The sequence below is a fragment of the Podospora pseudoanserina genome, chromosome 4, assembly GCF_035222485.1.
Source record: "Podospora pseudoanserina strain CBS 124.78 chromosome 4, whole genome shotgun sequence".
Lineage (NCBI taxonomy): Eukaryota > Fungi > Ascomycota > Sordariomycetes > Sordariales > Podosporaceae > Podospora > Podospora pseudoanserina.
In genome coordinates this window covers 3,785,748-3,805,667 of record NC_085923.1, presented here as the reverse complement: position 1 = coordinate 3,805,667, position 19,920 = coordinate 3,785,748, and the positions used below count along the sequence as shown (strand labels likewise).

Genomic DNA, 19,920 nt, shown 5'->3' with positions numbered 1-19,920 from the left:
CTCACCCAAATTGAACCAACAGACTTCCCAACATCACCAACAAGCCAAGTTCATTCACGTCAATATCATGACCAACTGCATATGGAAGTTCTGTAGACCTCGTGTTCATTGCCAAACATGGCTGGAACCGAGGCAAAATAGGTAAACATGCTATGTATTCTGTGCATACAGCCGGGGTATCAATGCGACTCGGAACGAAATCTCAGAACAGATACTGGTCCCATCGGTCCTCATGGTAAGCAAAGAATAGCTCGTCCAAGCTGTGCCCGTGGTCTTCGCCCAACTCCTCCACGAATGCCTCAAACGTGGGTGGTCGCCTTGCCGCCCTCTCCGGATCTGGCTCCTCATCACCCGAATTGTAGTATTCGGACGCCTCATCCTCTTCTTCGAGTTCTGGATAATCGTAGTCATCTGGAGGGATGAGTAAGCTCCCTCCTCCGGTTGCTGGTGCAGCTGCCCTCGATGGCCCTGGGCCTGTTTCCTCTCCTGATTCCCACTCGTCACTGTGACCTTCATCTTGCCCTGCCGGCCCGGCTTCCTCATCATCATCCTGAAATTCGGGCTCGTCCTCGTCTCGATAGGAAGGCAGCAAATCAAATGTTCGAAACTGAATGCCAGCCCAGGCACACCGCCGTCTAACAGCCTCCACCTCCCTGCGGAACCTGCGGTGAAACTTGCCCTCGGCTGGCCAAGAGTGAATGGCCAAACTGATGGTTGCCAAGTTGGGCGATCGGGTTCTTGATTGGCAGAGGCACTGCACACCGTGCAGCACCATGTCCAGGTTGGCCATATAACTTTGTTTCCAGTCATTTTCCGTGCCCCACTCACACACCAGTGTGAAATCCTGTAACGACTCGGGCAGGAGCTGACACAGCCGCTCCCCATCGTCCTCCTCCAAAATGCCCAGAGTTCCAAATACCCCGCGGTAGTCCAACGTGAGGCTCTCGAGGTGGATCAGGTCGGGGATGCACATCAGCCGGTGGTTCTCGGGTTTCCTCGGCCTCTCCCTGCCCCGAGTAAGATAGTGGCCCTCGGAGAATGCGACCAGTTCCAGTGCCCTGAGGGTGGCTGCCCTCTCTCTGAGGGCTTCGCTGAGCGTTTTCCCTTCTGGCAAGTCCTCCCGGTCCTCATCTGTCGAGCTAGCCTCAAAATGCACAACCAGCGTCTGGAGATTGGTGCAGGCAAGGCAAAAGGCCACCAGGTTTGGCTCCCGTATGGAGCTGCCGTAAAACCGAATAGTCTCGAGCTGAGGCAGGGCTGGCAAAGAAAGAGTCTTGCTGTCCACGGATGACGTTACTGTCGCTTGATCGCAGCAGAGTTCTAATGTCTTGAGCTGTCTCAGCTGGGGTAAGATCGTAACGGCATAGTCAGCAAGTATGCGGGACAAGGATCGGTCTCTGGCTCCGTCTTCGCGGTTACAGTAGATGCGCAGCGAAGTCAAGTTCCTCAGCCGATCCAGTGGAAAGAAGAAGGAAATGTCAAACCATCTCCACGCGACCTGACCTCCGACTGGATGAATATACCGATGGAGAACCCTCCGTGCAGGGATGGAAACAGGTAGAACAAAAGCACCCGGCCGTGGTTGCTGCGGCTGCTGCTGCTGGTCTTGGGTTTGTTGATACTGATCATGATGTGACTGTGGTGGGTCAGGTTCGTCTTGTTGCGGCTCAGTCAAGCTGGTTGCGGTCAAGGCATGATCGGGGAATGCGACAAGAAAGTCGCGCAAGTTGACCGAGTGAAGAAGAACGCGCTTGAGCAGTTCAGAAGCGATAGAAGTGTCATGGCTGACTGGTGGTATAGCCCAGGTGTCTGTGCATGCAATACTTGTGAGCAGAACTGTGCATTGTGCCGTGGTGTGATCAGAGACCGACATACCACCGCGAATGTTGGCCCACTCTCTATATGTTCCTAGAATGGTGTTCTCCTCAGCCAGGCTGACAAGGCAGCTAAGCTCTCGAACCCAAGGTCGAATTTCAGGTCGAGTGTATAGACGGTGATATAGGACGACCAGGGATTTGGGGTTAGGGATGATGATGGTGTGGTACAGCAAGGGCTTGGCGATGGCAACCATGCGTCGAGATGTCTGGGCGAGAGCCAGCAGGTTGCGGTGGCTAGCCAGCCAGTGTGCCCACTGATGTTCGGCATCGCGGAATTCCCAAGTGCCAGTGGGACGGAGGGCGAATCGGGTCGTCTGGGGAGGGGCTGGGACGAGGATCTGTGCGATGGGGATCAAGAGCTCGTTGGGAAGATGCTCCAGCCCCAATCTGGTCCGACTTGGCGGTTCTGATTCTGATGGCAATGATAACGACGCCATGGTTCTAGACAGGACGGACACAGCCGGCAACGCCATCTCAGCGGCAGAGCTCAGCTCCCAACACGCCGAGTTGCCCCAAAAAGAAGGGAAGAACACCACCTTGGTACGCCGGGGTCACCTATGCAGGTGTGATATAAGTGACGAAGAACTGGGTGGGCTGTCTGTGGCGGCAGACGGAAAAAACAACCCTGCGCCGTTGGGGGGAGCCGCACCCATCGGGCGCTGCGCAAACTCCAGGTCCTGCTTGCGAGATCCAAAGGGCGCGAAAGGGCGCATGCTTATGGCCAATCGGGACGATCTTTGGCCCTTTAACACGCTGAGGCCGTCGGCATGTTCCGATCTCGGCGCTCGGTGTCGTGGTGACGAGGGTTGGGATTTCTGTCGCTATAGGTTTCCAGGCAGCATAGTGCAACTGTTCTGTCGCGTGGGAAAAAAGGGACGACGGTTCAGGAAGCTGGCCAAACTGCTCAACAGAGCGGGTGTTCATCCGCAAGCAGAAGCTCGTTGGGTTGGGCCAGAGAGGTGCAACGGGATTTCAGGGGTTGCTCGAGCCATTCTGCAGCCCTCTTTCTGCGGGGATGCTTGGGACCCGGTGGGGGGGGCCTAGGTAGACATGCCGACATCGCTATTTTGCCCTTCCGCCAGAAAAAGCTTTCATGTTTCCAGGGCGGTCTGGATATTTGCAATGTGTCAAACCAGTTTTGACATCATGCCATCCGGGTGGCACAGAGTGGAGAGTCACAGAGCCAGACGGACCGTGCAGTCATCCCAGCCTGCCAGATGCAGCAGGTGATTCACGGAGCAAGCGAAGATGACCACCCGGAAGGAGTGCCCGGGTGGCAGGACAGAGCCGGGGGAGCAAGCCAGGCTGTTGACCACTTGGCCATGCATTTCCCCCCCGCAACCGACGCCAGACGCACGTGTCGTGGGCTATCTACCTTATCTCATCAACCTCACAAACACACACTCGACGGGAAACGTAGCTCCGCACTCTTTGCGAGCATGAGCATTAGGAGGGATCAGCAGCTTCCTAATCTAGATATGCCGAGCCGAAAGCCGGGTGCATGCAACTTTACCATCCCAATTTGTCCACCTGTAGATCTCTTCTCTACCTGCTGTCAGATTCACCTGCCATCCGCTGCGATTTTGGATGCAGTAGAGTTCAAGAAGCCTCGGCTTGGGTTCTGATTTCTATCCCGTTGCCGGCGTGGGAGGCTGTTGCTGTCTTCATTCGACGCTACACTTTGACATGGCCAGACTGGGTGTTGTTCAAACATGGAAAGCAGCTCGGTTTTGAATGGGAAAGCTGCCACCTGCGGGAGTTGTGCCTGCCGAAGCTACCTTAAGGAGGACAGGGTGTGCACGGGCTACGGTATTGTGGGGGTTGTCAGCCAGAGCCCCGGGAGATGGTACACCACCACCATCACTTTATACACGCTTCAAAAATGGCCCTCTCACCTGATATTGTTGAATTCATGGCTTCGGCGTCTGCCAATCTCGCCAGTCGTCACATCATTCTTGATTCCTCTCAGCCCAGGGACATCTTTCACTTTGGGGGCACATCTTCTCAGCTTGCCGATAGCCGTCTGTCCCTGGCCATTCAAGGCAAGAAAACAGCCACCACCTCCTGGCCTGTTCCCAACCCTCTGCGCTGGGGTGTGGGCGATTACTCCGTCATTCTGGATGGGAACGGCAAACCTGGAGCGCTGATGCAGACCATCGAACTAAAAGTCTGCAAATTCCGAGATGTCGCCGATGACTTTGCGCTGGCCGAGGCCGAGGGTTCAGTCGATGAATATAAGCAAGGGCACCGCGAGTTCTATACTGAACAGCGTCTACGGGATGGGAAGCCGCCTGAGGAGTTTGGGGACGAAAGCGAGGTTCTCTGTGAAAGATTTGTGATTGTTTTTGTGAGAGAAGATCTGAGACCGCACGCACTGCAGTGATTGGAATATCGTTGCTCTCCATTAACTCCTGTCGTCAAAACAAATGGGTATTATCATTACTGCAATTCTGACCGCCTTTCCAGCCGCCTTGCTTCACCTGCTGCTGCTTTGTCTGTCTCAATTCAGCCTTTGCACAGACCCGCCAGGTCCATGTGTCTTGTATATCCCATCATAGTTTTCAGTTGCCACGATCTTATGACAAGTGGCGCAACGGTACTCGGTGTCTTCAAACCAATGGGCGAGGCATGGGACGCAGGCAAGGCAGACGCAGAGCAAACAGCAGAGAACTCCCGCAACCCTGTTAGTAGATATATAGTGTCAGCAAAACATGGTGGATAGTTGTCCGAGATACCGCGATGAGGAGAGGAAACATACACCTGCATGGTCGACCCTTCCTTTCGGACTTGTATCTTGGACGTCTGCAAACAAAATGGACACTGGATCCATTGCGTCCGCTCACCAATCTGATTGAGAGGTGTTATAATGATCTGACCAGGCGTGGCTGTAGGTGGTGCTGTCGCCTTTGGTTGGGCGGTGACGGCAGGGGTCGGCGTTTGTAGGGCCCCTGGACTACCAGGACCAGCACTGTACTCAGGTGGCGATACACCATCGACGGCTGGACTAGGGAGATTGGCCAGAGGGAGCTCTGTAGGTGATCGCTCAACTTTTTGCGACATAATGAAGGGATAGTGTTGATTCTCTAGCTGGGGTGCGACAAGAGGTGTTTGTAGGGAGGCCTTTCTTCAGGAATGTGGCAGCAGGCGAGCGCGGTTCCTTTAAACCACGCGCTCTCGCGCACATGAACACAAGCTTGGCAGTGACTCGACATTTGTTTTCCGAGCATAAACTAAAAGGACATAAGAACCTCGCATATGCTCCACACCAAGCACGGGTTTTCTGCCTTGCCTGCCAGGTGAAATATCAATAAAGAGGCGCAGTTGGTGTACGAGCTGCTATTCTTTGGCTAGTTCGGATTTGGATGGTTAGCTACTGGCACACTGCCTGTTTGCCGAGAGCAACCCATAAAGCTGGTAAAAGCCAAGCCTGAATGCCCAGAAGTAGGGCTCCGTATAGAATTGATGACTGGATTTAGTCGAACTTGGCTCTGCCGAAGCGAAAGTCGGCGAGGCAAATCCTCCAAGGTGGCATCAGGTTTGGTGAATCTTGCCATGAGAATTTACGCTACTGCATCTACAAGCCTCCTCCTAGGTAAATAGGTAGATAGACAATTTCAAGACTTGCCAAATCATCCAACCCAACAGGCTGGATGTGGAGCCAGTTCGGCTTGGGCTAAAACACTCGCTGAATTAGAGTCTACCTTGTCTACCTATCAAATGTTCGACTATGACCCCCTGGTCCAAACGTCTCCATCGGGCCCTTGTCTGGATGGCTCGTTGCCACCTTGTTTTGGCAGTCACCGCAAAAGTAATCGACCGTGTCGTTATGGGTTGGTCGGTAAAACATCCCGATGCCTCCTGTGATGATGGACCAGCCCAGCCACATCTTCAATACACCGTTGCTGCGTGGAGCGCGCGGGGAACCAGTTTAGCACGTTGAATTGGTCCAGACGCCATAGAGTTGACTGTTTTTGACTTACTGAAAACCCCTGGTTACGGCCCTTCTTACAGGAGTGCCTTTTAAGCAGAATGGGCAGTCGATCCACCGGATATATGGGCCGTGGTCATATTCGTGTAAAAGGTGAAGAGGTATCGTTTGGATGATATCCTCTCGTTCTGCTGTCGGAGAGAAAGGGGTTGGCAACGTTGCAGCATAAGGAGGTGGCGGCAATCCGCCAGCACCGACTTGAAGCTGGCAAGAATTATTGGTGACTGCAGAGGTATATGATGGAGGTTCGAGATTACTAGGCTCCATGGTGCAAGAGAGACAGTATCCTTAACAAAACGCTGATTATCGCCGGGAGAAAGCGAGATCCAAAGCCAGCCAGAGCGGGGTAATTGTCGGGTTTTGTGGCAGCAGCAAGCCACAAAAAGGAAAACGCCATGTGACTTGGGCGGTGGCGTGAGATGGTGTATACGATTAAGCAAAATATAAGCGAGAGCTGATAGGTAAACCTTCCTAACTTCCGGCCTCTGGGTTTATAATGCCGAATGCAAGACAGAGTTGTCACGGCGGACCGGCGCGTTTGTCGCTTCAACGGATTCATACCTACCTTGACTTTCAGTTTCAATTAGTAACCGTGGGCAGGTTGAGTGACAATGGTCCAAGCATACTGTACACAAAACTAGCCCACGTTGCGGACAGTGGCTTTCGTGGCGCCGCCGTAATGCCGCTGTGAATGGCTTGTTCCTGTTTCAGCTAAGGCAAAACCAGGAGTGTTGGTATAGATGCCTAGGTCCTATGCTCAATCACTCTGTACTCCCGTCAATTTGTTGGAGCACACATTCATCGATCTACCTCAAACTCGAGCAGCACTACCATCATGGGTCAAACAGCACTAAATGCTGAGCTGTTGGCCACCCCCCTCCAGATGTTGGGAAATGTGCAATTTGATCCCTCAAGCCCCCCAAAGGTTAAATGTCCATTCTGCCGCCAGGTCACCACGGTTGAACGGGAGGAAGTCCGTAAAGGCACCGAGTGAGTATCAATTACCACCTCATTGACAGCGTGGTCTATGGCAGGGCTAACTGAGCTTGGAATGGCGGTTCACAGGCTATGGAGGAACCTATGCTGCATATTGTCAGCTCCTTTCTGCTTCTGCAGTTATGTGTACTGCTGGGACTATGTTGACTTCTTCTGTGCTGACTGCCATTCCAAGGTGGCGTGCCAGGAGTCTGAGAGAACGGGATCCGGCCTAGTGGTCTACGGACCTGGAGGTCAGACTCAGAGGTATCACTGGAGCACCACAGCTTAGAGCAATACCTGATAGTTACAGATATCTGTAGCTTGGTGACATCATTGTATCTTAGAAGAGAGAGTCTTGGCAAGCACCAATAGATCTCCCAGTTGTTTGCCCCACTCCGATGCTCTGGGACCAGCGATGACATCATTGCACCCATCGTCCCCAGCCTTTGTGTAACAAGCCAGCAATCAGGTCGCCTTCAAAACAGTTCAATTTGCCTAATCACCTTATGGCCATCACCATTTCTCGATACCTAGAACTCAACATCAACACACCACAGAAGCCAAAATGTCCGACATCATCGAGTCCCTTAAAGACGTCGTCGATCCTTCTCGGCGTGAACAGGCAACCACCGAGACATATGATCCTCACACCCGCGGGCCATATCCTGACCACAAGCCCGCAACCGACAACAATCCGGGGTCTCTTGCGGCACCTGAAGCATCCCAGCCTGCCTTGGAGAAAGCAGACCCAGCGCGGAAGGAACAGGCTGATTTGAGTGAGACGGGCGCTAAAGAGAAAGAGACAAAGGTAGGCTCCCATGCCCCAGTCCACAGTGTGTCAAAAAGGCTAACTTTGACAGTAAACGAGAGTGACGACCCGCGGAACGTTCTGGGCATTACAGGGCAGCAAACAAACTGTATGATTAGCGCTTGTGGCACAACTTGAACCTATTCTACAAACTCTATTCCATCTAGTGACAACCGCCCTCATACAAGACGATGTGCTCGGGTACTACATCCCCATCAAAAGGGATCTGCACTAGCAGAGTAGGCTCATCGCTCGGGAATTCTGTATAATGGCCCGCTAGGGTACTGATGCTCTTCAAATCTGCTGCGATGAGCATAGACGACCTGAGAGTTCCTGGGAGGATGTAGGCGGTTTTGGTTTCTGGTTTTTTGTATTCCTGGTCTTCTCCCACTACTCCCATGTCGCCTTCGCCGTGGCCAATTGACATCATGACGGAATCGTTCAGCAGACCTTTTCCAAGTCCATCAGTCGGTCTCGGAGCCGGCGATGTGATTCTGATAAGTCCGTTCAGTATTATGGAGAGTCTGCATGAATAATGATTCTTCAGCAGAATGCTCAAAAATGGGACGCCAGAGAAGACTCATGGGGACAACAAACTGTGCGTGTGGTGCCCATGCCTCACCAATGTAAGTATGAGGTTCAATGCGTGACCAAACTGCCTTTGTCGTTTGCCCCCCAACAACGTAATTGGCCGCCTGCATTGCGTCGACTGGAAGTGAGGCCAGTTGCCAGCATTCCAGGACCGAATACCCGTCACGGGATGACAATGCCGTGATGTTCAGAAGAGGATGGGCTGGTTTGGTGGCCGTGTCAGTAGATGCACTAATGCACCGGAAAGCAGCTGATATAACAACCAGATGAAGAATGGACCACATGATTATTGTTAATAAATAAACAAGTCTACCGGTATGATTTCGGGCAAAACTATCTTAACCCAAAAGTCTTGGTGATATAATGCAGCGAGAAAGGAAAGAAGATGGAATGGAATCCGAGTGCGGACAAGGAGCGCGACTAGATCGTCGGACGTCCGGGACACTTGCGGCTACTGGCATGAAATTAAACCAAGAGGATGTGGCTGGTGCAGGTGTAAGTCTTGGCCACATGGTTGACAATTGAAATCTATAGTAGGGTAGGTAGGTCATACATATAAAATTGACATGCTGGTCTGTGTAAAGACAAGTTACAAACATTCTACTGCTTTACAACCCCCTTTACAGCCTCCCTGGCGTTCGCCAACTCCTGCTGAAGTTCAAGAAGCTTCGTGACATCTGCGCCGTGAAGAATCATGCTATGCTCCTGAGCTGCTTCGGTCAGGGCATCGCCAGGTGCAAAGCAGAAGCCCGCGAGGGGCTTGTTGTGCTTCTTCAATGTTGCGTAGAATTTCTCCTTTGCCTCCAACCATTCGGGCTCACTGCCCATTCCAAAGTTTGCAGGCAGATTCATACTGATGCGGCAGTCGAGCGCTCCGAGCCACACGACATCAATATCGGGGCACTCGGTGAGGATGGCGTCAAGGTTGTTGATGCCGGCAAGGGATTCAATTTGAACCATGACCGCCGCTTGGTCGTTCCTACAGCCGTTCAAGTCAGTCTCTCGTCTGCCTTCCATACCTCGTGGGTTTCGAAAAGAAGCAGAGAGGGAAAAGAAGGCTTACCAATTCTGCCAAACATCTCTCGCACCGTCGTAGCCCTGATCGGTGAGGGTAGGAATCAATCGAAAGGGTGGCGCTGATCTTGTGCCCCTGTTCTTGGTTCCGAACTTGGAGCTGCTCATGACATGCTTTGCCTCTTCAACCGTCTCCAACTGAGGGATGACAATGCTGGCGCCGGCATCGAGGGCAAAGCCAATGGCAGCGTGGTCGTGGCCGGGAACCCGAACGAATGGGATGGTTTTGCCCTGGCTCATGAAGATGGCGTCGTGGACAAGAGACGTCATGGTCTCGACGTTGCAGGAAGTGTGCTCCCAGTCAATCCACACCACATCAAACCCAAAGGGAGCCATGTAACGCATGAGCGGAATCGAAGATAGGCCTGCGTAGAAGCCGATAAGAGGTGGGATCTTCTTCTCGTGGGCATCTCGTATGGCTTGACGGGCCCGGTGTGGCTGGAACATGGAAGGTCCGAGGTAGGCTTGCATGCCTTGAGGAGGGCCGGACGGGTAAGCAGTTGTCACCTTAGGACCAGCAGCTCGGCGCTCTTCGAGCGCCTTGGCCAGCGGGCCAAAGCTCTTGATCTCCTCCTCGGTAAGTTGTGTGCCGTTGGTTTCAGGCATGGTGAATGTGTGAAGGCTGAGGTTGTGTCTTTGGTTTGTTGAGGGATGAGCCTGTGTGTCTGAGGTAGTTGCGATGATAAATCTGGCTTCACTAAATCGGTGAAGGGTCGCAGATGCCCTCCTTCTTATAGGCTTTTCCAGTGCCAAATGGTTTTGGTATTATAAATCAACGATACAAAAGATCTTGCGGTGTGCTGCCCGGAACTATATCATGTCCGCGTGGGCAGCTCGGTCTTAGCGGAACCCCCTGCCATCGTTCACTTTGTTCATGGGATCCATCAAGAAGGTACCAGGCAGGTATCTACATGGTGGCTACCTGAGCTAGAAAGTGACTAGCACGGCTTATCGTACCACTGCTTTACCAGAGCAGAGTACTGGGCTAACGACATTGTATCCCATACGGTCGGTTCCCTGTTAACAGATGACGCCAATGGTGTTACCTCCAGCCGATGGGCATGCTGTGTCTTAAAGGAGCCACTTTCGGTGCCTTCGCAAATACACAACGTCGCGGCCGCAACCACCAACCACTCCGCTTACAGTATTTCCGCATGTTGTTGGTTGTTGGTCACCCAGCCACGTGGGTTACCACCTAATACGGATAGCAATCTTGTCTTGGCGCAAGGCAGTCAATGCAAGTCAGCAGTGATACTACAGTCTCGAAAGCAGTGGAATATAATTAACAACATCAAGACCGAGTCCCGGCGGTCAAAAATCCTTCCAGGAGCTGATAGTAGGATTGTACACGAGTCCGACAAAGACAGTTGCGCGCGGCTTCCAATCAGTCCGCATATCTCTCCGAAATCGAATCGAGTTCAATGGGCTTAGCATGTCAGCTTGAGGCCAAATTGTTGCGATTTGTGACGAAAGTCCGTGATACGGGAAGAGCCGCTCGGTGCTGACCAAGCAAGCCAGGTTGCCGACGGCGGAGATTGCGGTGTTGGCTAGGGTTAGGGTCTCCTGCCACTTCAGTATGCCAAGCCTAGATAGATGGATCAAACGTCATCTGGGGTTTGTGGCTGCCAAGCCGGGATTGTGCATTGTCACTGTGCAACCACCTGGCCAGCAAGACAATACTTCACCCATTCTTTGGTGCAGAGCGCAAACCGCCATACGAGCACCTAGTCTTCCTTCATATGTCAAGAGAACGCGCTGAGATGGTGTGAACCACCGACTAATCATGGCGACCATAGTCGGCGAGGGGCCTGACGAGAACTCCTTCACCCCTTCTACGGCCAACGGCCCCAGCGCTGTCGAGCTTGCCCACCACAAGCTGTCTCAATCTATCAGCCATCTCCCATCACCAATACTGACACCGAGCGATCCACGTCCAGACCCGACAACCGAAGAACAACTTGTTTACGAGCGCGTAACTACAAGCCCAACGAGAGGTGTCCCGACACCAGAACCCTCGGAGGAAAGCCAAAACGATGTCGAGCCCTCAGCGGAGCTATCCTCCTCTGAAGGGAACAGCCACGATGCAAAGCCCGAAATTCTGAACCAGACGACCGTCGCCGTCCCCAAGACACGAAGTCGGTCAAACACAAAAACAAGCAACCCGGGCGGTGGTGTGAGGCGACTGTCAGCCTCCAAAATGCAAGAGCTGACTGCAGCCCCCGAATCCCTCCCAGTGGCTGCCGTGCCAGAGCGCAGGCTAGCAGATCAACCGTTGAGCGCGGGCATCGCCGAGACCATCAGCCGGACCGCTGTGGCCGATCGTCACGAGTTTCCACGGGTGGACGGCTTGGATACTCGACAGGATGCGGGAAACGCACGACCAACCTTTCAGGCACGCCCGAATCTGGGTGGAAGGACGTTGTCTACGCCGCCAATGAGCAGACGAAAGTCGACGAGTCAACCTCCTGCGCAGTCGCCCTCCTCGAATCGGCGCAATTCTTTTCAACCGCCTCCTCGGCCGGCCCCTCTTGATCTCGAAGGCAAGGGAAATCACGCTTCGGAAACGTCTAAACAGCCGGCACCTAGGAGGGGTGAGGCCGCGGAAGACATCCCTCCTTCACCTGTACCGCCATCGGTACCGCTGCCGCCAATGTCGGTCCCTACGCTTCTTCAGCTGGAATTGGCAGGTCAGCGGCCCAGTCCGTTGTACATTCACCACTCTTACACTACCGATATACCCTACGAATCTAGTGCGGTCAAGTTTGAGCGTCTCAAAAACGTCATGATGCTCCCGTGGTTTCTGGAAAGAACCATCATCTTTGGGGCGCTGGCTTGCTTGGATGCTTGGCTTTGGACATTTACAATTCTGCCAATGCGATTTTGTCTTTCACTTTCTATCTTGGTTCAGTGGTGGTGCCATGTCCTACAGAAAGAAGCAAGGTGGCTGGTCGGTTTTGTCTGGTACGGGCTTGGACGCATGTGGGAGAGAGGACGGCGCGGCAGGTCTACGTCCAAGACCAACCACCATGATTTGGGCCAAATGGATGAGTCTAGGAGCCGTAGCAGGGCACGCGATGTAGGGGATGGCGTCGGGGGCCAGTCCTCTGGGGTCTCTGCTGCTGCCGGCGAGCCAACCTCTCGTCGCCGTGAGACCTCTCGGACACACAGCGGCGGTTCGGTTCCGTTGTCTAAGCGACCAAGCAACCGGCCGCCGAGGACCTTTCGACATCGACGAACCAAGTCAAGCCCATCGAATCTGACGTCGTACAACAAGGCCGATCTTTTGCAAGGTGCCATCATTATTTGCAGCTCCGTTGCCCTGATGAACCTAGACGCTAGCCGGATGTACCACTTCATCCGTGCACAGTCCGCCATCAAACTATACGCCATCTACAACCTGCTCGAAGTAGGAGACCGGCTCATGTCGGCTCTTGGTCAGGACGTTTTGGAGTGCTTGTTTAGTGCCGAGACGCTGTCTAGGAATAGCTCTGGCCGCTCCAAGGTTATGCTTCCGCTGGGTATGTTTCTAGGTGCCCTTGTGTACAACATTTTACACTCTGTCATTCTGTTCTACCAGGTCATTGCGCTAAATGTTGCTGTCAACTCGTACTCGAATGCGCTGATGACGCTGCTCTTGTCGAATCAGTTCGTGGAGATCAAGAGCTCCGTCTTTAAACGCTTCGAAAAGGAGAACACGTTTCAGCTAGCCTGCGCCGACATTGTGGAGCGTTTTCAGCTCTGGATCATGCTCGTCATTATCGCCATGCGCAACATTGTGGAAGTGGGAGGATTCTGGGTTCCGGGCGCGGGCGGCGACGATGGCGGCCCGATCGGCTTTCCGCTTCACACCTCATCGATACTCCCGGCTAGCTTCACCATCATGCCGTCGTGGCTCTGGTCTGGCGAGGTTTTGTCTCCCTTTTTTGTCGTGATTGGCAGTGAAATGGTTGTGGACTGGGTCAAGCACGCTTTCGTGAATAAATTCAACAACATCAAACCGACGTTTTACAGTCGAATTCTTGATATTCTCTGCAAGGATTACTACACTAATGTAGGCACAGCCCCCAACTTTCTCAAAGTCCCTGTCATTATTCCGTCGCTAACTTGTCACCCCCAGGCCTTCGTAACCCCCTCACTAACTCGCCGCCTTGGCCTTCCTGTTATGCCCTTATCCTGCCTCTTTATTAGGGCGTTTGTGCAGATCTACAACATGTTCCTAGCCACGCACCTGCCAACGCCTTTGCCGCCATCAACACAGACGGCCTTGTCGGTGGACTCGGCCGCCCCATCCCCAGCCATGGTGGCTGCCCTGGACAGGCTGGACAATCTCATCCGCAACGCCCTCGGCCGGGCGGTTTACGGTTCGCCCTACCCCGATCTCGTTTCCTCCCCAGACAATGCCACATCAGAACAGGTAGCCGCTGCGGCGCAGGCGGGAATGGGCACCAAGCTTTGGATGAGGTGGCAGTTCACCTCGGATGACATCATCGCCGGCTTGACCATGGTTGTTGTTTTCCTGCTCGTCTTTTTGTTGCTGTTGATTATCAAGATGCTGCTGGGCATGGTGCTGCTGCGGTACTCGAGAGACCGGTACGCCAAGATGAAGATGAAGGAGCATGCCATCGCCATTGGCAAACAAGAACGCGAGAGCTTTGACGCCAAGGGCAGACGGGTTGGCGGCTATGGAAACGTGGAAGTCGGGGATGACAGGAGGAGGTGGATCTTTGCTGACGACCCAGAAGGGCTGCGCAAAGTGCAGGAGCGAGACAAGAGAAATCGGGACAAGGAAGAGAGGGAAAAGGAAAAGGATTTCAGCGGCGTCGTGAGGTATGAGATGGTCGCTCGGAGGATATGGTAGAAGCATGCATGCATAAAAATGGCGTTTCAGCGGTATGGCTGATGGTAGTTGATTGCTATTATTATTATCTCCTTCGACGTTCAAATGAACCGCTCCCCCTCTTGTGGCGTAAGCTGGCTCTGTAGCCCCTTTTTGCCCACCTGCATGGCCCTTTCAAGCTCCCGTTCTTCTTCCCTCAGCCTGGCACGCTCAAACTGGAGCTTCTTTTCCTGCCTGTGCTTTTCTTCCTGCACCGCCCGCTCCCTGTCCTGAAGCGCCCTTTCCCGTTTGCGTCTTTCTTCCTTGGCCTTTTTCGTCGCCTCATCCTCTCCCGCCGCTTGCTCTGCACCCGAGTCAGGGGGAGGCCCCAGCCCAGCAATGTAACCCTCCACGAATTCATCTCTGGACTTTGTATCGAGGGACCAGTACCGAAGATCCGTCAAGACGGCGGGTGGTAAGGAGGAGGCGGAAGACCGGTTGTTGAGCTGCGACACGGGAACCGATTCGAGCAGTTTCTTGAGGTCGGATTTCAGCGTGGACTGGGGAAGTTTGAGCCGCGAGATGTATTCCCGGTACCACTTTTCCCTATCCTTGTCAGCCACTTTGATATCCTTCATGGCGTCCTCCCGCTTATATTTTCGTTTGAACTCGGCCCAGTAGAGCTTTGGCGTGGCCTTGTCCTGCAGCAGGGCGAAGTAGGCGATACGGGGGTCCTTTTTCTCTTGCTTTTGTCGCAGCTCCTTGAGCTCCTGAATCGTGAGTCTGGACCACTCCTCCCAGACCTCCTTGCGGGCTTTTGTGGTGGGCAAGACTGTGTACCGGGGGTCGTCTACGATCCTGCCCTGCTCTATCAAGGTATCCCAAGGGCTGTAGGGATTTATGTTGAAGTCGGACAGCATGTCTTTGAAAAGCTCGCGGGCGTCGTCGTCGGATAGCTGGGGGGCCGCCTCGCCATGGTCATAATCGTCGTAGTCTTGGCCCATCTCGTAGTCTTCTCCATAGTCAGCACCCATGGCGGCCAACTGCGCAGCGATATCTTCCTCGGTAAACTCGACCGGCCCGTTGTTTTCGCTTTGGTCGGGATCCTCGGTTCGTTGGCGCTTCGTGGCGTGGCCATCGCCGCCATCCTCGTCGTCGGTCACTTCGACTTCTTCGTATTCAGAACTGTCGTAGTCCTTCTCTTGTTCTTCAAGGCCGTCTGTTTTTTCCGGCGGGCCTTCAGAGCCTTGAAGCGTATCCAAAGCTTTGCCCTCTGCCTTTTGGCGAATGCGCGCCTTGTCGAGCTCAAGAATGGCGGGCATGAGCTTCTCGGGAATTCGCCAGTAACTGGCATTTTTGGCCGAGTTGTAGGCAAATCGGCGGCCGTATTTGGTGTACACGAGGATCCATGGTTCATGGCCGGGAATAGCCACCTTTGATCGCGGCTTGTCGATGGGCTGTGGTTTTGGTCGCGCGTGGGAACCGCCTCGGCCTCCCGGCCCACGCCCACCACGCTGTTGCCCTGGCTGGTGCTGTGGCTGACCATACTGTGACATGAAGGCATTGGCGACATTGGGATCGGAGAGGTTTATCTGGGGTACGGCTTGGTGTTGCCAAAAGCTCGATGCCGGGTTAGCGGACGGCGCGGTTGGAAGGGCTGCTGCTGTGACAGGCCGCTTGTAGGTGGACTCTTTGGTTTCGGCATTGTAATAGTACGTGTGCCCCGTTGGGGCTTTGTGCTCAGTCCAACCTGGCGGGAGAGGAGGCGCCTTGTAGGTCGACTTGAGCGCTGGCTGCGGCTGCATTGTCGTGGTGATGGATGCAATTGTCGCGGTGCTGCCCTTGGTGCAGTTGTTGCGCCACCAGTGATGATGATGCTCTGGCGTCCAGATGCCAAAATTAAGTGGGTCGTTTTTCCTGCATGCTGATTGGCCACGGGCATTCCAGTTGTCTGTCTGTCAGTTCCCCAGATTCTAGGTTTCTCAACGGGCCAGCCGTCAGCAGCTCTGATTCCTGAAGCCATCACCAATTTTAGCCCAAAATGTAACAATCCGGGTGCCGTCATTTTGCGTTGGGCTCGTCGCATTGTTTGCCCGTGTCTCATGTCACTGGGCCAGTCACTGCCCTGTTTTCCCCAGACGAACTGAACAATTTCGACCTGATGCAACACATTGGATCCCATATCGCCCATCTGGGCAGCCTCAGAGTCAGGGCGCTGTCCATTTGTGCAAGTGGTGACAGCGGTCAGCAGAAACCCCTGGCAGTTGGCGCCTTGGACTGCGCTGGAATTCTGTGCTGGACCAATCAGCACCCGTCGTGTTGGGACTTGATGTGCATCATCGACCACTGAGGGGCTGCCGCGATGCTTTGGGAATCAACGGGCCACCTCATGCGTTAATTCTCGGTAGCCAACGTCCGAGGGTTTTTTTTTCCCTTTGATCATCACCGCTTCCATGATAAAATACCATGGACTCCTCCCTGCCCACAAAATATATCCATTCAGCAGTAGTCAATATTCACCATGTTTGCCCCATCGTCCCTATATCTCCATCTCCAACACCATCAATTTGATAGAGCCATGAATCCACCATACTACAGCAGTCGAGCCGGCGTCAGGGGGAAGAGGAGTTCGGGTCCGTCAACCTGCACTTGTCGTTGTAAGTGAAAACCCCTCAACCTCATCGGCCATGGCCATGTTCACCGTCTCACCGTCGCTCCCAGCACGGCGAAGAGGATGTGGCAGAACACTTCCGGCTTGTCCAAACTGTCGCCGCCAGGGCCAGGAATTTGCCATGGGATCATGGCATCGTGGTAATGACGGCCGCCTTGTGGCCCGCGGCGGCCACCAGCGTGGCATTCTCTCGGTCCGGTCCAGGAAAGTCGATCTTGCCAACAAGCGAGCCGGCCACCACTCCGTAAAGAAACACAGCTTCATCCTCTCCTTGCCACGGGGTCTTTCCCTTGCCCGCCTGGTCAGGGGGGACAAGTCTTGTTACCGTCAGAGTGAGCTTTTCTTTTCTTGTTCATTGCTTCCTTTTGCCTCTGTCTCCACTGCGGTTCAGAACAACAGTGTACTTAGCATTATCTATCAGAAAATGGCGATCTCCCCCTCAGCGTCTCGTTCCCCCTTTCAGACGGTGAAGATTTGGAAATGACGGATCTCTACGAACTCTTGGTCAAGATGTCTCTGTGTGAAGAGGAGGCGATGCAGCAAGAACAGCAATTTGAAGCGCTTTCGCTCCCATGTGTCGAAATCGATATGCAGGACGAAATTCCAGCCGTGTTCCAACGGGAGGCTACACCTCCGCCTGAATCCTCCTCCGAGCCAGCATCCATCTCTTCCTCGGCTACTTCTTCGGCCTCGTCATCACCGGTAACAACGCCCGAAGTTGACTCTCAGGGTGAGACAGCAAAGGACGGGCCAAGTCGGGAGGCCGAGACGGAAGCAGAGGTCAAAGCTGAGCAGGTCGAGCCAGATACTGAAGAAGAACCAGCGAGCGAGCAAGCCTGTATCATGCAAGAGCAAACGGAAGCTTCAACGGCCAAACCGACCACCCCTCCCCAACCACTCCTCAACATTCTTCACCCCCTCCATCAGTCCACCCCCCTTGACGAGGCGGACCTGGCCACCATGCTCAACTGGCTCCTTCAGCCCGATATCTTCAGTCACTTGTCGGTCCAATCGTCCTCGGCCAAATCATCTTTCACCGCACCCCCCAAGGATGACGATGGCTCCCCTTTCCCCAGCACAGACCACTTCCTCCAGATCATGGAGGTTATCTCCCAGCTCACCGCCAAAGTCCTCATGAAACCTTCCTCTGTCGACGCCGAGGTCCAAGAAAAGGGGCGGGTGGAGATCACCGTCGAACACCTTTCCGTCATCATGAACTTGAGGCTGCTTCTGGACTATGCGGCCAGGGTCTTGTGCATCAGGAGCATCGAGACTCAGAACAACAACACTAGCACCATGGGTGCCAATGCCAATGCTCAGCAGGTGGCTTGAGCATACCTATTCCTCGAGGGGAGAGAGCTTTCCTTTGCTTAGACAACAGCACGATTTCCTTTGTTTGAATGGGATCAATCTGGGTTTATGGGGGTCGTTGGAGTTCAGGATTGATGGTAATACGGCCCACAATGGCAGAAGGCGATGAGACACGTTTATGACTTATGATGGGGAATGACTGCATATCGATGACTTATGACAGCATGGGGTGGCGTTTTACTTGGTTGATTTTATAGTGGGGGATATGTAAGGTTGTGCTTTGGACAGGCTGTATTGTCTTCCTCTATGGAGCAGGGGGGCATGCACCGCATAATCATAGTTTCTTTTGTCAGCATCAGATGGCGCTGAATAGAGATATTTAGCTCAAGGTTCTTTGCCAAAGTTCCATTTCTTCGAGCCCCAATCGGGCACCATTGCTATAAACCGTTTGGGCGTGATAATATCATTACATTACGAGTCCCTAGTCCGTAACTAGGATTAGTTGTTTGACCTCCCTTTCATCAGTCAATCCACCTTCGCCAAGCCATAGGTACCGTAGTTCATTAGCCGTCGTCAATCATCACGTTCTTCTGTTCAGCTCAACATTGCCCATCCACTGCTCCCATCACGATTTGTCCCATTCCCCTCCAGCCTGAGTCTCATTGCACTTTCTCTGGTTGCTTGTGTTGCTTCCTCTGCCGCACCAGATATTCACCCTCCCAAACGACTTGTCCGTTTTTGGCCTCCGCCGATGGTCGCACCACCACCCGGTTGGCGTGTGGTTGGTCGGGCTGGCACAAAATGTGAGGCAGCAGTCTGTCTTGTTTGGAAACCAGACGTAGCTCCACGCCATGAATGGAAAATCGTAAAAGCCTTCTTCAGTGTACACGCGTGTCTTGTCACCGGTGTATTGGGGCTCTTCCCACGCTTGAAGCATGAATCCCACATTTGGGGTTTCATCATCGAGAGACGAAGCTGCTGGTCTGCTGTGATGAGTTAGCAAAAGTCCGGGGAAATGACAACAGACAAAAAGTGAAAGAGGAGTCCACGCACTCGGATGATGTCCTGTTGGTCGCCGGTGTTGTAGTCTTTGGCGGCGAACTCTCGCCATGCTTTGCTTTCATCACGCCCACCACACCACCTCCCACTGCCGCTCCGATTAGGACAATGACGGCAACCAGCACCATGGTGAATGTCCGTTTGCCGAGACCGCATGTCTTCTTTTCATCCTTCAGATGAGGCCCAACATACAACTCTTCCTTTCCAACCGGCGATACGGGCTCCCAGGGCACTGAGCTGTTGGGGCTGAGGGCGCTCAAGGGCATTCCACTTGCACTTTGCGGCCATAATGGCTGCCGATCTTGATTTTGCCTGTAGACGTCTGCTGTGGGGGTTGGGGGCTCGAACGGCAGTTTGGGGGCATCGTCATAATCGGCGGGGTATTTGTACTGTGCATAAACACGTTGGGGATCACCGACATAGTAATTAGAGATGACCTGAGGCCCGGAATCAGCAATGACCTCGGGCAAGGGTGTCGGCGGTTTGGGGACAACCTCTGGGAGGTCTTCGGGGCGCCCCATGTCGGTGGTGTTTCTCTACGACAATTTCTGGGACTTGCTTGGTGTCTTGAAGACCCTGGCAAAACCGGGACCTGTTGTTTTGTATTCCAAAATGCATTTGAGGCTCGCCAGGGGGTGACTACCAAGGGCCCCCAAAATTTCTAGAGATAGCTCTAATAAAGATGCCCCCTTGGCGTAAGACGGAAGAATTACAAGCAGTTTTTGCACATCACAGTTTCACGGCCAG

The 19,920-nt window shown here is 53.6% G+C and overlaps 11 protein-coding genes across 11 annotated transcripts; 5 read left to right on the top strand and 6 right to left on the bottom strand.

Moving 5' to 3' along the window:
• Nucleotides 1-202: 202 nt before the first annotated feature.
• Nucleotides 203-3,130, bottom strand: QC764_404325 (uncharacterized protein; the record flags this gene model as incomplete). The annotated part of the gene is made up of 2 exons (XM_062946727.1): nucleotides 1,876-3,130; nucleotides 203-1,809 (listed from the first exon to the last, which is right to left on the bottom strand). The coding sequence occupies exons 1-2, from the start codon at nucleotides 2,348-2,350 to the stop codon at nucleotides 203-205; spliced, it is 2,082 nt and encodes a 693-aa protein (XP_062801026.1). The 5' UTR covers nucleotides 2,351-3,130.
• Nucleotides 3,131-3,759: 629 nt separating this feature from the next.
• On the top strand, nucleotides 3,760-4,260 carry QC764_404330 (uncharacterized protein; the record flags this gene model as incomplete). The annotated part of the gene is made up of 1 exon (XM_062946728.1): nucleotides 3,760-4,260. One exon carries the CDS (start codon nucleotides 3,760-3,762, stop codon nucleotides 4,258-4,260), a length of 501 nt encoding a protein of 166 aa, XP_062801025.1.
• A 1,285-nt stretch (nucleotides 4,261-5,545) lies between these two features.
• QC764_404350 (uncharacterized protein) lies at nucleotides 5,546-6,341 on the bottom strand. Its single transcript, XM_062946729.1, has 2 exons — nucleotides 5,858-6,341; nucleotides 5,546-5,779 (listed from the first exon to the last, which is right to left on the bottom strand). Exons 1-2 carry the CDS (start codon nucleotides 6,130-6,132, stop codon nucleotides 5,584-5,586), a joined length of 471 nt encoding a protein of 156 aa, XP_062801024.1. The 5' UTR covers nucleotides 6,133-6,341; the 3' UTR covers nucleotides 5,546-5,583.
• A 143-nt stretch (nucleotides 6,342-6,484) lies between these two features.
• Nucleotides 6,485-7,132, top strand: QC764_404360 (uncharacterized protein; the record flags this gene model as incomplete). Its single annotated transcript, XM_062946730.1, has 2 exons — nucleotides 6,485-6,855; nucleotides 6,931-7,132. Exons 1-2 carry the CDS (start codon nucleotides 6,701-6,703, stop codon nucleotides 7,130-7,132), a joined length of 357 nt encoding a protein of 118 aa, XP_062801023.1. The 5' UTR covers nucleotides 6,485-6,700.
• A 276-nt stretch (nucleotides 7,133-7,408) lies between these two features.
• QC764_404370 (uncharacterized protein) lies at nucleotides 7,409-8,172 on the top strand (the record flags this gene model as incomplete). Its single annotated transcript, XM_062946731.1, has 2 exons — nucleotides 7,409-7,651; nucleotides 7,704-8,172. The coding sequence occupies 2 exons, from the start codon at nucleotides 7,409-7,411 to the stop codon at nucleotides 7,704-7,706; spliced, it is 246 nt and encodes an 81-aa protein (XP_062801022.1). The 3' UTR covers nucleotides 7,707-8,172.
• On the bottom strand, nucleotides 7,795-8,526 carry QC764_404380 (uncharacterized protein; the record flags this gene model as incomplete). Its single annotated transcript, XM_062946732.1, has 2 exons — nucleotides 7,795-8,175; nucleotides 8,249-8,526. 2 exons carry the CDS (start codon nucleotides 8,524-8,526, stop codon nucleotides 7,815-7,817), a joined length of 639 nt encoding a protein of 212 aa, XP_062801021.1. The 3' UTR covers nucleotides 7,795-7,814.
• Nucleotides 8,527-8,842: 316 nt separating this feature from the next.
• On the bottom strand, nucleotides 8,843-10,370 carry QC764_404390 (uncharacterized protein; the record flags this gene model as incomplete). The annotated part of the gene is made up of 2 exons (XM_062946733.1): nucleotides 9,306-10,370; nucleotides 8,843-9,221 (listed from the first exon to the last, which is right to left on the bottom strand). The coding sequence occupies exons 1-2, from the start codon at nucleotides 9,920-9,922 to the stop codon at nucleotides 8,843-8,845; spliced, it is 996 nt and encodes a 331-aa protein (XP_062801020.1). The 5' UTR covers nucleotides 9,923-10,370.
• Nucleotides 10,371-10,761: 391 nt separating this feature from the next.
• On the top strand, nucleotides 10,762-14,203 carry QC764_404400 (uncharacterized protein). Its single transcript, XM_062946734.1, has 2 exons — nucleotides 10,762-13,367; nucleotides 13,434-14,203. Exons 1-2 carry the CDS (start codon nucleotides 11,100-11,102, stop codon nucleotides 14,172-14,174), a joined length of 3,009 nt encoding a protein of 1,002 aa, XP_062801019.1. The 5' UTR covers nucleotides 10,762-11,099; the 3' UTR covers nucleotides 14,175-14,203.
• Nucleotides 14,204-14,254: 51 nt separating this feature from the next.
• QC764_404410 (uncharacterized protein) lies at nucleotides 14,255-15,937 on the bottom strand (the record flags this gene model as incomplete). The annotated part of the gene is made up of 1 exon (XM_062946735.1): nucleotides 14,255-15,937. One exon carries the CDS (start codon nucleotides 15,935-15,937, stop codon nucleotides 14,255-14,257), a length of 1,683 nt encoding a protein of 560 aa, XP_062801018.1.
• A 189-nt stretch (nucleotides 15,938-16,126) lies between these two features.
• QC764_404415 (uncharacterized protein) lies at nucleotides 16,127-18,544 on the top strand. The gene is made up of 3 exons (XM_062946736.1): nucleotides 16,127-16,789; nucleotides 16,854-17,135; nucleotides 17,225-18,544. Exons 1-3 carry the CDS (start codon nucleotides 16,654-16,656, stop codon nucleotides 18,133-18,135), a joined length of 1,329 nt encoding a protein of 442 aa, XP_062801017.1. The 5' UTR covers nucleotides 16,127-16,653; the 3' UTR covers nucleotides 18,136-18,544.
• On the bottom strand, nucleotides 18,507-19,869 carry QC764_404420 (uncharacterized protein). Its single transcript, XM_062946737.1, has 3 exons — nucleotides 19,668-19,869; nucleotides 19,168-19,610; nucleotides 18,507-19,097 (listed from the first exon to the last, which is right to left on the bottom strand). The coding sequence occupies exons 1-3, from the start codon at nucleotides 19,692-19,694 to the stop codon at nucleotides 18,740-18,742; spliced, it is 828 nt and encodes a 275-aa protein (XP_062801016.1). The 5' UTR covers nucleotides 19,695-19,869; the 3' UTR covers nucleotides 18,507-18,739.
• Nucleotides 19,870-19,920: the final 51 nt, after the last annotated feature.